Below are 15500 nucleotides of genomic sequence, written 5' to 3'. Positions count from 1 at the left end.
TATAGCAGAATAAAGACTATTCTCTTATTCAGTTTCATAGTGAAAAGGAATTGAAAGGGACTGTATTAGAACCCAAAATATATCATTCATAGTATTTTGTGTATAATTAAGTTTAGGTTATAGTTTTCAATGGAGGTTTTATGAATCATTACTTTTTTATTTGTATGGCATACTTTGGAAATCTACATTTTTTAAAAAACAGGGAATTTAATTCACTGTTCCAGAGGTAAAAATAAGGTAAAAACTGTTCCTTCTTTGACTTGGTAGTGCCATGTGGGTTGGCCTACAGGGCAGTGCAAACAGAGAGGGCCAGTTAAAGAACGACCACTCTCTCAACAGATTATCTAGGTAGAGGATTATGTCTAAAGTGCTGAGATAACTTATTAAAAGAAAGGTATTAAATGACCACTTTACTAAGATACGAAACTGAAAGACAGCAACAAGGGGAAATTTAAAAGGAAATTAAAGCAAGGACTACTTTTAAAACTTTATGTTGCTAAATCTGTATGACATAAAACTTGTGAAACATAGAACTAAGAACATCATGGTGCCACAGAATATATTCTGAGCAACTGAAGAAAGTGATTTGAGAGACAAGGTCATCTATCAGAGCCAGATTTTAGCATTTTCTAGAACTTTCGTTTAATGTTTGTTTACTAAATTTCTACACTACTTACAAATTTCTCTTAGATACTTGAATCATTTATCCTATGCCCTGTGTGAGTGCTTGATGTTACCAAAAATAGTTTTGCTAATTGTAGTAGTTTTCAGAAATGTAATCTCTGACCTGGTTGGAAAGGGAAGTCCCAATAGAGTGTAACACTGTGATACCAAAAAGGAAAAACAATTACACACAACTCCCTTTCCATGGCTTGAAGTCAAGCATTCGTTTAAAACTTCTTCCATATCTTCCCAAAGTTCTAATGATAAAGGAAAATTCCCACACAAATACACCACTATTCTGTTATACACAGATACCTGTACTTAGTAGGAAAGATGTGACAGGTAAAAATCAAAATATTAGTGCATGGAGAAAAGAAAACAAAACTTATCAATACTGTGACTTTAGTGAGGCCTGTTTCTGCTTCAGAACATCACATGGGAATACTTTATTTTCCACAACATGATATCCATCCTTCTTCCATTTTCTTAAATCCTCTGGGCTCTGATTTAATTTGCTTCTCAGCTCTATCCCCTACCACGTTTTACGAATGGTTCCCAGACCTCTCCCATTCAAATAATTTTGCTTTATCACTCAAAAGTTAACTCTGCTACTCCATTTCCAAAATATCTTTTAATTTCACCTACCAGTGACAAAAAATTTGTCTTACACCTCTTTCACTAACTGCTCCCTAAGCACATGTTAACTAATTTTATCCTGATGATACTCAGAACACTAATTTCTCCCTATTTTTCCAGCATATAAATTTATTTCTGGCTTCACATACTCATCACTTCCAAGAGTAGATCATCTGTAATGCTTTTCCAAAAGGTTAGAATCTCTTAACCTTGCACTGTGGCCTAATAATCTATACATGCAGGTGACAACTCAACAACTGCTTCCTCTGTTCTTAGGTAGCTGTCAGGATATCACATGTGCCATGAAAACAACTCACGCTAAGGTATCATGGCAAGATCCTCTTCTAGTCTGTAATCTAGGTACTCAACATTTATTGATAGTTCAAAGCTGTAGAAAAGAAAAGGTGATGTTACCCTGAAGCACTACCTGAGCCGAGAAGTCTGGTTATTCTAAGTCAGAGATACTCAGTATTTATGCAGAGAAGAAACTAATAGAAAGTGAGCAGAGATTATATGAGAGAAAACTAACAGATGAAGATTGCAGAGAAGAGGACCTGTGCTTCAAATATGTGGTAGAGATCAGAAGCTAGCCTTATGATGGAGAGAGAATATTTCTTCTGAAACTGAAGAAAAGACAACAAAAATATAGATAACTGCTAAAGTAAAGAAGGGTAATCGAGCTATCCCAGGATAAATCTGTCTTCATAAAACCTGAGAGCAGGATAATTATGTAGGGGTGAGAGCTGGGCATGGTACCACAATAAAGAAAAGGCAGCATCTATTATGGACTAGCTGACCTGCATATGCTCACAACAGATTATCTCAGGGAGCTACAAGATGTGGGACTAGTGGGAAAATGATGTACAGCAAGCTTCTACTAATATTGACAATTTGTAAAAACTGACTAGAGTGTAGCAAAACATTAATTGTTACATATGGGGAATATATACATAGGGTCTCATTATACTACTCTCTCTACTTTTGCATACCTTTGAAGTGTTTATAAGAAAAAATGCTTTAAAAAAGTGCCTCGCTATCACACGGTCTCAGGACCAACAGTCATGTCCCTCACTAAGCTCAACAATATGGCTGAACTTTCCATAAGATTTTAGAAATTTCAGAGATGCAATTGGATGTAGTTATACACACACACACACACACACACACACACAAACTCTCCCTCACTTGGATTTTAAAATTCAATAAAGAGGCAAAAATAATTCTATTTTACCAGAATTTGTTCCAAATTTGTTCTAAGGAGTGAGAAATACAAATCTGCATTAAAATTAAGCTAAATGTTTTGGTGGTAATAAACTGGGTCAGATGATGAAAACAATGAGAAAAAGATTTTCTACTAAGCACATGCTTAAAAAATAAGATTATAAACACTTACTTCATCTCCAGAACTTCCTCTAAGTGTTTCCTTCTCTCTGCCCGAAGATTGGTCAAATGAGTTTCCTTTTCTGCTAGAGACTGTTGAGTGGAGGACAGCTTTGCTTTCATGGACTCCAGTTCTTGCTTTACTTTCTCCATGGCCATCAGTAATTCCTCCACCTATGATAAGTATAGAAAAGAGAAAAACTTAGCATTTTGACCAATTAAAGACAGAGGAGCTAGGTAATGGGCAAAGATTAAAAGCGCATACACACATCAAAAATCCTGTACTCTTGCTGGATCAAACATATATATCAAGACAATACACCAGATAAAGAAATAAAATCTCTGGCCTTCCCACCACTATAATTCTTCTCAGGTTATGCCAAAAAGAACTTCATTTTCTTTTTGATAAACACAAGAGCTTGAATGGCATCAGTTCAAGAAGTCACACTTTGCTATAGTCTGCCCCCTTAGAGAATTTATTTGGAAATGGTTGACAAATTTTCATGGAAATAACAACATAACACACATAAAAACATAAGGAACAAAATCATAGTAAATATCTCTACAAGGATTTTAGGAAATAAAAAACATAAACTTGACTAATAACATTCAACATAAACACAAAGAAGTAATTTTCATTCATCCAAAGATTTTTCTGTTTACACCAATTAAAAAGAATTTTTTTTGGAGAAAACAGCTAAAATTCAATCAGATAATTTCTTGTTCTAAAGCCAGGTAGGTAGAGTTTACGTGACCTCATAGAGAGGAGAGAGAAAAGACCTGAAAAAAATTCTGAGAGAAAGGAAACAGAACTCAAAAACACAAGGAACGAAGAGAACACAATATGTACTTCATCAGTTACTTCCACTTATTCTAGGTGGTGTTCAAACCAGAATTACTTAAGTAAACATATTCATTTTAATTCTGAAGCAAAATATATGTCGGCAAAAATGTGTTAATACCAAAACCAATCTGAACCAGGTAATCAACCAGCCAACTGAACCTTTCACAAGAGCTTACATCAGGTTGTTGCTTGCCAAAAGGTAATTTTGGTGACAACAAGCTTTTTCAGAGGAAGAGATGAGGGATTTGCCATTCAATGACTTCTACATAAATAAAACCAATCTGTATGATACTAAAACTGAGAACAATTTAGAAACAAAAATGCAATAGAACAAAAATCAGAGTTGTTAATAGATCCCAGGATGTTAGCACCTTAGACCTAACCAAAACTTCCATGTTGATTGGGAACAGCTGTTAAACACTGATAATAAACAGATACATTTAGTGTTTTGGCACCTAAATCACTTTACTTTGTCTATCTTTTCAGAAGTGATCCAGTTAATGTTCTCAGTTAATAGCTGTGAGAACACTGCTATGAGAGTATATATTATTATACAGCTCTCCTTGGATATGTATTCACATATTTACAAGCTTTACTTATTAAACATGTATCACCCCTTCGAAAACTGCAAATAAGTATGATTCCATTTTAATCAGTTAATTCATGTAAAATCTTATTTAAAACTAAGTTGAAATGATATACCAAGGTATGTTGTTATAACACGAAATCAGTAATGGACAGCATCATTTATAAAAGCTCTAATAGAATATGGGATTATGCCCATCTTTTATGAACTCATCTTAAATCTCAAAAAAAAAATCTCCCTCCCAACTTTTTTTTCACTACCTCAAGCAAGTTATGGTATCAGTTTCTTACATAACATAGATATTATTTATTTATTTATCTATTTATTTATTTATTTATTTATCTATCTATTTATTTCATAGATATTCTATACATACATAAGCAAGCATGTATAAATAACTTATTCCTCCTTTTTGTACAACAAAAGGAAGCCCACTTTATATATACATGTATACATCTAAAATTTTTGGTGAATGTTTTATTGAAATACAACATAAACACAGAAAAATACACAAATGATAAATGTGCCACTTAAATAATTTTCTCTAAGTTGAACACACCAATGTAATGAGAACACAGACCAATAAACGAAACATTAAAGTCCCCAAGAAACGCATCTCAAATCCCCTTCCCAGATGAAGAGTTACCATTACTCTAGCATTCTACATTAGTTTCTCCTATTTAACTTTGTACAAATGGAATTACATAGTATATAATTTGAAGTACAGCTTTTCTTCACTCAGTGTTATATCCGTGAGAGCCTTGTTGGGTATAATTATAGTTCTACAATTCTCTTAACTGTATAGACTGTGTGAAAATAACAAAATTTACTGAAGGCACTTTTGACAATAGGAATGAAAATTTTTTTTTCTAGTTTTACCGAGAAATAACTGACATACATTACTGTGTAATTCTAAGTTGTACTGTACAATAGTTAGAGTTACACATATTGTGAAATGATTACCACCATAGGGTCAGCTAACATCCATCTTCTCCCACAAACACAATAAAAAGAATGAAGAGAAAAACCTGATTTCCTTCTTTTGATGGCAAATCTTAGGATATGCTCTCTTAACAACATTCCTATACCACAGAGCACTATTGTTACAGTTGCCTACTACTACAGTTGCCTACTACTTATCTTGTAACTGGAAGTTTGTACTTTTTGACCACCTTCCTCCAAATTCCACTTGACCCACCCCCTACGTCTGGTAATAAGACTGATCTCTTTTTCTATGAGTTTTTATTTGTTTTGTTTTGTCTTAGATTCCATATATAAGTAACATCATACATTATTCGTCTTTCTCTTAACTTCTTTCACTTAGCATGATACCTTCAAGATCCATCCACCTTTTAATTTTTTAGGTTAAAAACTAGGGAAATTTTTATTAATTTTAGTGGGCTAACTAGTTTTTTCATTTCTATTTCTTTTATGATTAGAGCTTCTTGTATACTAGATAAGAAAATTTTGTCTACCACAATGTCATGGAAATATCCTATTCTTCTAAATCTTTTATTTAATTACTCATTTCACATTTAGATCTACAATATAAATACAACTGAATAAATACCGTGTAATGGTCAAAATTCATTTTTATCAAAATGGATATTCAACTAAGCACTATAAATAGTAGAAGGACTTTAATAGGCATGGTAGGAAGGCACTTTTGGTCTACTCAGCAAATGATCAGAAATAATCTATTTTTTAAGGGTTATTTATTTTTAGAGGGAGGGGAAGAGACAGCATGCAAAAGAAAAGGAGGAGCAGAGGGATAGAGAGAGAATCTCTAGTAGACTTCCTGCTGAGCACGGAGCCCAACACAGGGCTTGATCTCATAACCCTGAGATCATGACCTGAGCCAAAACCAAAAGTCAGCATCCAGAAGCCCAAGACCAGAAATTAAAGTCTACTTACAAATTGTAGGAAAGATAATTTCACAATGCTTCCTATTATACATACTTTTAAATTTCATAAATAGACAATATAATATATACATACTTTTAAATTTCATAAATAAGCAATGTGAAATATTACATATATATAAAAGGAATATGTATATATTCCAGAACCAAGAACAATCCACACATCTATATACTCACTAACCATAAGCTTTTTGAGTGCAATTATCCAATTGTATGCCCTCAGTACCCCTTGATAGGTCATCACCATTCTAAATTTGTTACTTAAACTCTTCCTTCCATTTCTTTGTTTTTGCCTTTGATACATATATTCCAAAATAAATAACTTTCATTCTATCAGTTTATGAACATTGTATAAATGGAATCTTCTGACCTTATTTCATCCAACATTATGATTTTTCTTGCATATAAAAAAAGGGCCTACCCTATGTATATATTCAAGAACCAAAAGGAAAACATCACCTACATACTCACTACATAGGAGTTAAAAGCAATGAGAGCCAACAACTTTGAGCACCTCAGCACCCAGATTATAGTTTGCTACTAAAGTGAATGGGCTTCTTAAAAACAGAGCTGATTCCAGATTTAGGGGAAGAAACGTACAAAAGATGAACTTTGAACAATTTATGCCAGAAAGCAAGAAAAATGGGAATCGTGGCAAACAAGGATCACAATGCAGAAACCCTGGTAAGAAAACCAGAAAAATATATCACGAGAAAGAAAAAAAAGGAAATTATACAGGAATATTCCTACTGATTATAGGAACAAAAAATACTAGGAAATCAAACAGAGGGAGATTAAAAAATTGAGATTTATCCTAAGACTGCAAGGTTTGTTTAATACATAAAAATATATTTCCAACAACCTTTCATGATAGAAACAGTCAAGAAAGTAGAGAAAAAAATGTTCTCAATGTGATAAAGGGCATTTATGAAAAACCCACAGCTAATATAATCTTTAATGATGAAAGATGGAATACTTTCCTTCTAAGACCAGCACCAAGAACAAGATTAGAATGTCCCTTCTCACCATGTTTATTTAATATTGTACTAGAAGCAATAGCCAGGAAAATCAGAATATACAAAAAGTTAAAAGGTATCCACACTGGAAAGGAAGACAAAACATTATCTAATTGAAAATGACATGATTTTATATAGTGAAAAACGCTAAGAAATCTACTAAAAAAATTATAATCAACAAGTATACAAAGGTTGCATGATATAAGGTCAATATACAAAATCAACTGTCAATACACAAGCAAAGCACATTCCAAAAATGAAACTAAGAAAATAATTCCATTTAAAATAGCATCAAAAATAAAGAAATAGCTAGGTATAAATTTAATTTTAAAAATACATAACATGTATATTAAAAAACTGTAAGATTACTGAAAGAAATTAACAAAGATTTAAGTAAATGGCAAAACATCATCTTCACAGACTGAAAGTCCAAAGTGATCTACAGGTTTAATGTAATCCCTATAAAGACTCACTATTTATGGAACATGGGGTTTTTATTACTTTTGGCTAAAGACATATCTTTTTAGTAACAATAAATATGTTTTAAAAGAAGCCTCCTTTTTCTTAATACACCTTGAAAGGTTTTTAAATTGTTTGATATCTCGTCAAGTTGAGATTTTTAAAAGCCTCATTTTTATTTGGAATAAAAGTTTACAACTTGATTTTTTTAAAAAAGTCAACAAACGGCAAGCACCTATTAATAAAGGTCTTAAATACTTGTCAGAAAACACACACACAGAAAAAATTGTCACAGCCACCCCCAACTTCAGCAACCACAACCCAGACCAGTCACAGCCATCAATGTGGAGGAATCTCCACCAGCAAAAATATTACAACTTGCTGAAAGCTCAGATGCTAGTCAGCATTTTTTGGCAATAAAATATTTTTAATTAAGGCATGTACATTGTTTTTTTAGACATAATGCTATTGCACACCTAATAAACTACAATATAGTGTAAACATAACACACACACACACACACACACACACGGAAACCAAAAAATTCATTTGACTCACTTTATTGCCATATTCGATTTATTGTAGTGGTCTGGAACCAAACTGGCAATGTCTCCAAAGTATGCCTGTATACGCATGTATATGCAAACATGTAGCACACACATACACACTGTATTCAATATATACCCAATTGGTTTTGTTTCTCTGGGGAAACCTAACCAATAAATAACAAATATATAATACTGTTAAATTAATACAACTAAGTATATTAATATAACATCATATAGCAATTATATTAACATATAAAATATATAACATATGTTAAATGTACATTTTATAAGAAACTATATATAATACATAATGCACAATATAGATTATAAAATACATATATGTTTCATATATGTGTGTGTGTTTTATATAAGTGCTGGCTCATGTGATTATGGAATCTGACAGGTGCCAGGGCCTGTAAACTGAATGGGCATGCTCAAGACCCAAGAGAGGCAATAGTGAAGTTCTGGTCCAAAGATTGGCCGACACAAGACTCAGGAAGAGCCAGTATTCCAGTTAGAATTAAAAACAGGCAAAAGCCAACATCTCACTTCAAACACAGTCAGGATTTACTCTTATAGTCAGGGGAGAGGAATCAACTGACTGGAAAGCCTGAATAGAACAGGATGATGGCCACTCACCTTACAGAAAGCAATGTGATTGATTCAAATGTTAATCTCATTGATTTAAATGTTAATCTCATCCAAAACACCCTCACAAAAACACCTAAAATAAAGTCTGACTAAGTATCTGGGCAACCTGTGGCCCAGGCAAGTTGACACATAAAATTAACCATCACAGTTTACTGTTATTTTGTAGTTGTTATATAATACCTGACTGAAAAGCTATCTAAGAGTGTTAAGTATTGTGTTTGACATCTGATCTTTAACTACCTGGAATTGCTTTTTTGTGTATCATGTGAGGTAGGGAGCCAATTTCATTTTTCCCCAGAAGAACATCCAATATCTCAGTATAATTTATTAAAAATCCATTCTATCCTAACCTTTGACATTCATCAAGTATCTTCATAAGCATGGGTAAGTGTCTGTGCTTTCTATTATAATCCACTAGTTTGCCTATTCTTAAAAAACTACACTGTCTTAATTGTTATAGCTTTATATCTAGAACAAATCTTCTCTTTTCAAAAGCATCTTTGCTATTTTTGAATTTTTGCAAAAAATATTTACTAAGTCTACCATAGTCTGCACTGCCTCAGTCTACCACAATGTTGAACAGAAATGATGACAGCATGTATTCTATTTTATTTTTCATCCTAAAAGAATTGCTTTAACAGTTTTATCTGTAAGTAGTATAACTTTTTAAAAAAAGATTTATATGTTTATTTGAGAGAGAGCAAGCCTGACTGGGAGGGGTGAGGAAGAGAGAATCTCAAACAGATTCCATGCTAAACATGGAGACTGATGTGAGTCTCAATCTCCTGACCCTGAGATCACGACCTGAGTGAAAGCCAAGAATCAGATGCTCAAATGACTTCACCACCTAGGTGCACAAGTAGTATAATTTTTAATAGATATTCTTTATCAGGATAAGGAAATTTCCTTCTTAGATATTCTCCCAAAGAAGACATATAGACGGGGATGCCTGGGTGGCTCAGCGGTTGAGCGTCTGCCTTTGGCTCAGGTCATGATCTCAGGGTCATGGGACTGAGTCCCGCATTGGGCTCCCCACAGGGAGCCTGCTTCTCCCTCTGCCTATGCCTCTGCCTTTCTCTCTGTGTCTCTCATGAATAAATAAAAAATCTTTAAAAAAAATTTTTAAAAAGACATATAGATGGCCAACAGACACATGAAAAGATTCTATTCATCACTTATCATAAAGGAAAGGCAATTCAAAATTACAATGACATATCACCTTACATCTCTTGGAATAGTAAAAATCAGTATACAAGAAACTGGTGTTGGCAAGGATGTGGACAAAGGGGAACCCTCTTGTACTACTGGTGGGAATGCAAACTGGTGCAGCCATTCTGGAAAACAGTATGGAGTTTCTTAAAAAAGTTAAAAATAGATGATCCAGCAACTGCACTACTAGATATTTACCCAAATAATACAAAAATACTAATTCAAAGGGACACATGAACCCCAATGTTTATAGCAGCATTACCTACAATAGCTGAATTAAATTATAGAAAGAGCCCAAGTGTCCACCAACTGATGAACGGATTAAGAAGATGTGGTGTGTGTATACATGTGTATAAACATACACAGACACATGTGCACACAACAGATTATTCAATCATAAAAAAGAATGAAATCTTGCCATTTGCAGCTAAATGGATAGAGCTAGAGAGTATTATGCTAAGTAAAATAGAGAAAGACATGTGATTTCACTCATATGCAGAATTTAAGGAAAAGAAAAAAAAGCAAGCAAAGGGGGGAAAAAAAGAGAGAGAGAGGAAAACCAAGAAAGAGCCTCTTAACTACAGAGAACAAACTGATGGGTTACCGAATAGGGTAGGGGTTGGGGGGAGATGGGGCTCAATAGGTGATATATCGAAGTGTTGAATCATTATATTATACACCTGAAACTAATATTACACTGTAGTTAATTAACTGTAATTTAAATAAAAACTTAAAAAAATTCCTTCTTACCAGTTAAACAAATTAAAGTTTCTACATTTATTGAGATGATATGACTTTTTCCCTATCATTAAAAAAAATTTTTTCTCTATCACCTTTTAATGTGGCAGACTATAGTAATGAATTTCTTAAAGACATCAATCTTGACTCCTGGAATAGGCCTAAAACAAATGTCTTCATGCTTATTTTTCTCTTTCATATACACTAACTTTATTTATTTATTTATTTATTTATTTATTTATTTATTTATTTATTTATTTATTTATTTATTTATCATTTATTCATGGGGGGAGGCAGAGACATAGGCAGAGGGAGAAGCAGGCTCCATGCAGGGAGCCTGACATGGGATTCGATCTCCGTACTCCAGGATCACGCCCTGGGCTGAAGGCAGTGAAGGCTGCTAAGCCACCTAGGGATCCCGCACACACACACTAACTTTAAATTGGCAATATTTTATTTAGGAATTTTTGCATTTATGTTCATGGTTGAGATAGACCTAAACTTTACCTTTCCTATAGTAACTTTGTCAAGTTTTGTTTTGTTTTAAAGATTTTATTTATTTATTCATCAAAGACACAGAGACATAGATGGAGGGGGAAGCAGGCTCCCTGTAGGGAGCCTGATGTGGGACCTGATCCCAAGACCCCAGGATCATGACCTGAGCCAAAGGTAGACGCTCAACTGCTAAGCCACCCAGGTGCCACAACTTTTCAAGTTTTGATATGAAGTTATGCTTATCTTATAAAATATGTTGGTGATTAATTATTTCCTCTTTTTTATTTTCTGGAATTGTTTCTGTAAGACTAAGATTATTTGTTCCTTTTACATTTATTACAAAATCACCATTGTAACTCTCTAGGCTTGAAATCTGTAGGAAAAAAATTATTACTGACAAAGTTTTTTCAAGTTTTCTTTTTCAGATTTAGCTAGTATTGCTAAATTTTTTTTTTTGCATTTGCTCATTTAGTCTATATTTGATATGTACTAGCAAAATATTCTTGTATCTTTTTAATACTTATAGGACTTGTAGTTATAAGTCCTGTATCACTTCAAACATTGTTCACTGTGACGACTTTTTTTTTTTTTTTCAGTATGACCAAAGGCCAGTCAATTTTCTTAATTTTTCAAAGGACCAATTTTGGGCATTGTGAGTCTCTTTTAAACAGGGTGAGAAGGGGTGCCTGGGTGGTTCTGTTCATTAAGCATCAGACTCTTGATCTCAGCTCAGGGGCTTGATCATGAGTCCAGGCCTTGTGTTGAGCTCCATTAAAAAAAATAATAATAAATAAAATAAAAAGGTTGGGGAAGTTGGTTGTCCATTAGATTCTCCATCTTGGGCTGCCATGGACCTTTTTTCTTACAAGATGTTCAAGTTTAACAGCTACTGTTCAAGTTTAACAGCTCATCAAGTACCTATATTTGAATTCCCTGTCTATTCATCTCCTGATTATTTATTTTCTTCCCAACTTATGATACATATTTCATTAACCCTCTTCAATTGTTTCTGTGGAAGTTATTTTCCTAACATCTAGTCTTCTGTGTTGACAGACATGTTTTAACTTTCATCCTATACTTCCACTTACAGGATTTTGCTGTTAGTAAAATTTAATTTTCTTCACAATTGCTTTATTTTTCCATCCATTTTAGTGCCAGATCTCAAGGTATTCCTACCTCAGATTATACATACAACCAAGTAAGTTTTAAAGCCTTTTTGTATTTAAGGCTAGAATGGTACCACAGGCCAGGATTTCCAAATAATTATCTCATTTGTGCTTGGGCTCTAGCCAGGGAAACAGTTTCAAGGTCAAACTGAAATACTCTGTTACTTTTCTACAACCCCAGCAAACACATCCTACTATCTCCATTTGGATAATCTATTCCATCGCATGCCTACCACACAGCAGTTATTACAATTTTAGGTATAGTCACTGAGAGATGGAGGTAATGAAAGTTGAGGAGAAGAAACGAAGAGATATATTACACATTAAACAATGAAGAAATTCTCCACCATTTAAAAATGTGCTCCAGGTCACAGTATGATCTTCAGAAACATATGTTTCAAGACAAAAAAAGCCCAGGCCAGAGCTGGATTCAAGTATGCAACTTAACTGCCTCCAGTAACATATTAAGAGAAAGCACAGGGCTTGATAGTGTGCATTGCCAGCAGGACCAGATGGTTTGCTTAAATCACAAGCTAATAAACTTTTACTCAGAATAAGGAGGAACAAATTATGACTTTACCACAGACCCATTTTCCTTAAGAAACCAAAGCAATTAGGTGCTTCAGGTGCTGGCAAGAATGTGTTTTCAAGTTTCCCACCTTCTTCTGTTCTCCAATCGAGAACAAAATACTTTTTTGTAGTTTCCAAGATGCTTATGGAAAATCTCGTTACAGTTTCTTAGGGGGGTAAGAAGCATAAGCCTCCAAAGGAATAAAACGATTAGAGAAAAAAAGAAGTGTACAAAGGGAAGATTACCTAGAGGTTAAGCATTCATCATAGAAGTCAGATTTTCATTTGAGAAGTCCACTAGTTCTTTTGATTTCAAAGAAATTCTAGACTAGGAACACTCTATTATATAATTACCAAAATTTTTTTAAAAATTTGCCATGTTCCTTAGTTGAGCATTTTTGAAGTATTAGTTGAGTACTTACACACATACATATCTTCTACTGTCCTCTCCCAACAAACTCCTTTAGGTATCACACAACACTACTACTGAGAATTTAAATTTATGGAATTTCTAAAACATGTATCCTAGTATTTATACTAGAAATATTCTCTTTTCCCATTATGCTATTTTTGTCAACACATGGTAATTATTTGACAAGATATATGCCAATCATACAGCATTTTATGAATAGAAAATAGCTATAGCTATTATAACAATAGTAACAACACAATAGCAACTTACCTTGTTTGAATACTTTGTTCAAAGCACTTTACAGGTATCATTTGTTAAATGCTCAAAATGATCCTATGAGGCTGGATATTAGGTATTATTATTATTTCACTTTTACAGAAGACAATACAGGTTTGGAGGGTTGAAGTGCCTTATTCAAGGTCATAATATCTAGAGAGGATAGAATCAGGATTGCAACCTAGGCAGTGAGACTCCACTGTATTCAGAGTTAATGCTGCTTTGCTACAGTGTGTCAGTATTCCACAACAGCTTTCCACAATTATATCTAATAAGTCACTCTGTGGAGTGTTCCCATGCCCAATTTTGCATCTTTCCATCTTTCCTTTCTCTCCCTTTTCTCCTACTCCCTAAATATTAATTCCTACCCTGTGCTAGGTATTATGTGTAAGCACTGAAGATGTAACAAAAACAAAACAGAAATAGTTCTGTATAGCTCTTGAGCTTTCAGTCCATATAGAAATAGTCATTAATAAAATTCATAAATACTTAATTATAAACTGTGTATAGTGCTATGTAGGATGTACATAATACCATGAGAGTAACATGAGGCTTTGATCTGTTTTGGGGGCCTGGAGAGTTTCCCCAAGAAAGTAAGGAGCAGATGGGGAGGAAAGGGGCATTCTGACTTGTATAATAGCCCTAAAGGGGGAAAATAAAGCGAGAAGATAAAAGATAAAAGTCCTGAGAACAAGGAGAAGGGTGCAAATGTGGTAGGAAAGGGAGAAAGGGGCCAGATGTAGAAGGATCTTTATAGGCCGTACGAGGGATTTGGGCTTTTATTGCAAATACAGTAGGAAGATACCAAAGGAATCTGACTAAATAGAGGAGCAAGAGGATTCAGAATGTGAAAATTAGAATTACTAAAATAATGGAACAAGGATTCTAAGCTGAACAAAGAGAGAAACAAAGATAGGGACTACAGAGGGAAGGAAAGACAGGGCTAATGGATTAGGATGAAGCAAAAGGAGAAAAAGAGGTTCAAATGACATGGAAAGATAGTTCAAATGAACAAGAATGCTAAAATAATATGCAGTTGTGTACGTGTGTTTTTTAAGATTTTATTTATTTTTCATCAGTGACACAGAAAGAGAGACAAAGAAACAGGCAGAGGGAGAAGCAGGCTCCATGCAGGGATCCTGATGTGGGACTTGATCCTCGAACTCCAGGATCATGCCCTGGGCCAAAGGCAGGCGCTAAACCGCTGAGCCACCCAGGGATGCCTGCAGTTGTGTTTAAAGAGGAAGATATTATAATGAGTGAATGTGGCGGTAGGCTAGATTACAACAAAATTTAGAATGTCAAATATAGGATGAAGAAAGTCAATGGAGACAAAGGTCAAGAAACTGAAAGAACAAGGTAACAAATGAATCATCCATGCAGATTCTAAAGTCAATGGGATAACAATCTTTAATGAAGACCTTCATTGCTCTATCTGAATGGCATGAGACTTGAAGAAGTAGGGGTTCTCATAAGGATGTCATATATTAATAGTCTGAAGGTATAAAAGAAAACAAGAAGGCTGAAAGTCCCACCTCTAACCCTGTGGTTCAGAAGAAACTTGTATTTGTCACCAGAAAGAGTTGCTGCAAGTCATAAAGGAAAGGCCAAATTATACTTCAGGCAAAGAAGGTGAAAGCTTGTTCAAGAAGAAAAAGAGAAGATCAAATATGGCATGATTTCACTCATATGTGAAATTCAAGAAACAAACAAACGAACAAAAATGAGCAAACACAAAAGAGAGAAAGAAACAAACTCTTCAATACAGAGAACCAACTGATGGTTACCAGAGGAGAGGTGGGTGGGCATATGGGTGAAATAAAGAGGATTAAGACAAATGAATCTGTGATCACACAGTAGGAAGATGTAGAAGGAATAAGGAGAATATTCTGAGCCAAGAAAGTACTGAACAGATAGGGATAATGATGT

General features: G+C 34.2%; 1 protein-coding gene across 16 annotated transcripts in view; it reads right to left on the bottom strand.

Moving 5' to 3' along the window:
* ERC1 (ELKS/RAB6-interacting/CAST family member 1) overlaps positions 1–15500 on the bottom strand; it is a 537425-nt gene that overhangs the window by 266254 nt on the left and 255671 nt on the right. For all 16 annotated transcript variants that reach the window (XR_012003004.1, XR_012003002.1, XR_012003003.1 and 13 more), the window contains one exon: positions 2693–2853. Coding sequence is in view for 10 of the 16 variants with exons in the window: in XM_025995462.2 (XP_025851247.1) it covers positions 2693–2853 (161 nt within the window). In the remaining 6 variants the exon portion in view is untranslated. The remainder of the gene's footprint in view (positions 1–2692; positions 2854–15500) is intronic.

This window comes from Vulpes vulpes, chromosome 8 (assembly GCF_048418805.1).
Source record: "Vulpes vulpes isolate BD-2025 chromosome 8, VulVul3, whole genome shotgun sequence".
Classification (NCBI taxonomy): domain Eukaryota; kingdom Metazoa; phylum Chordata; class Mammalia; order Carnivora; family Canidae; genus Vulpes; species Vulpes vulpes.
Note: the sequence above shows the minus strand (reverse complement) of the source record. Positions and strands in the feature narration are given on the sequence as shown.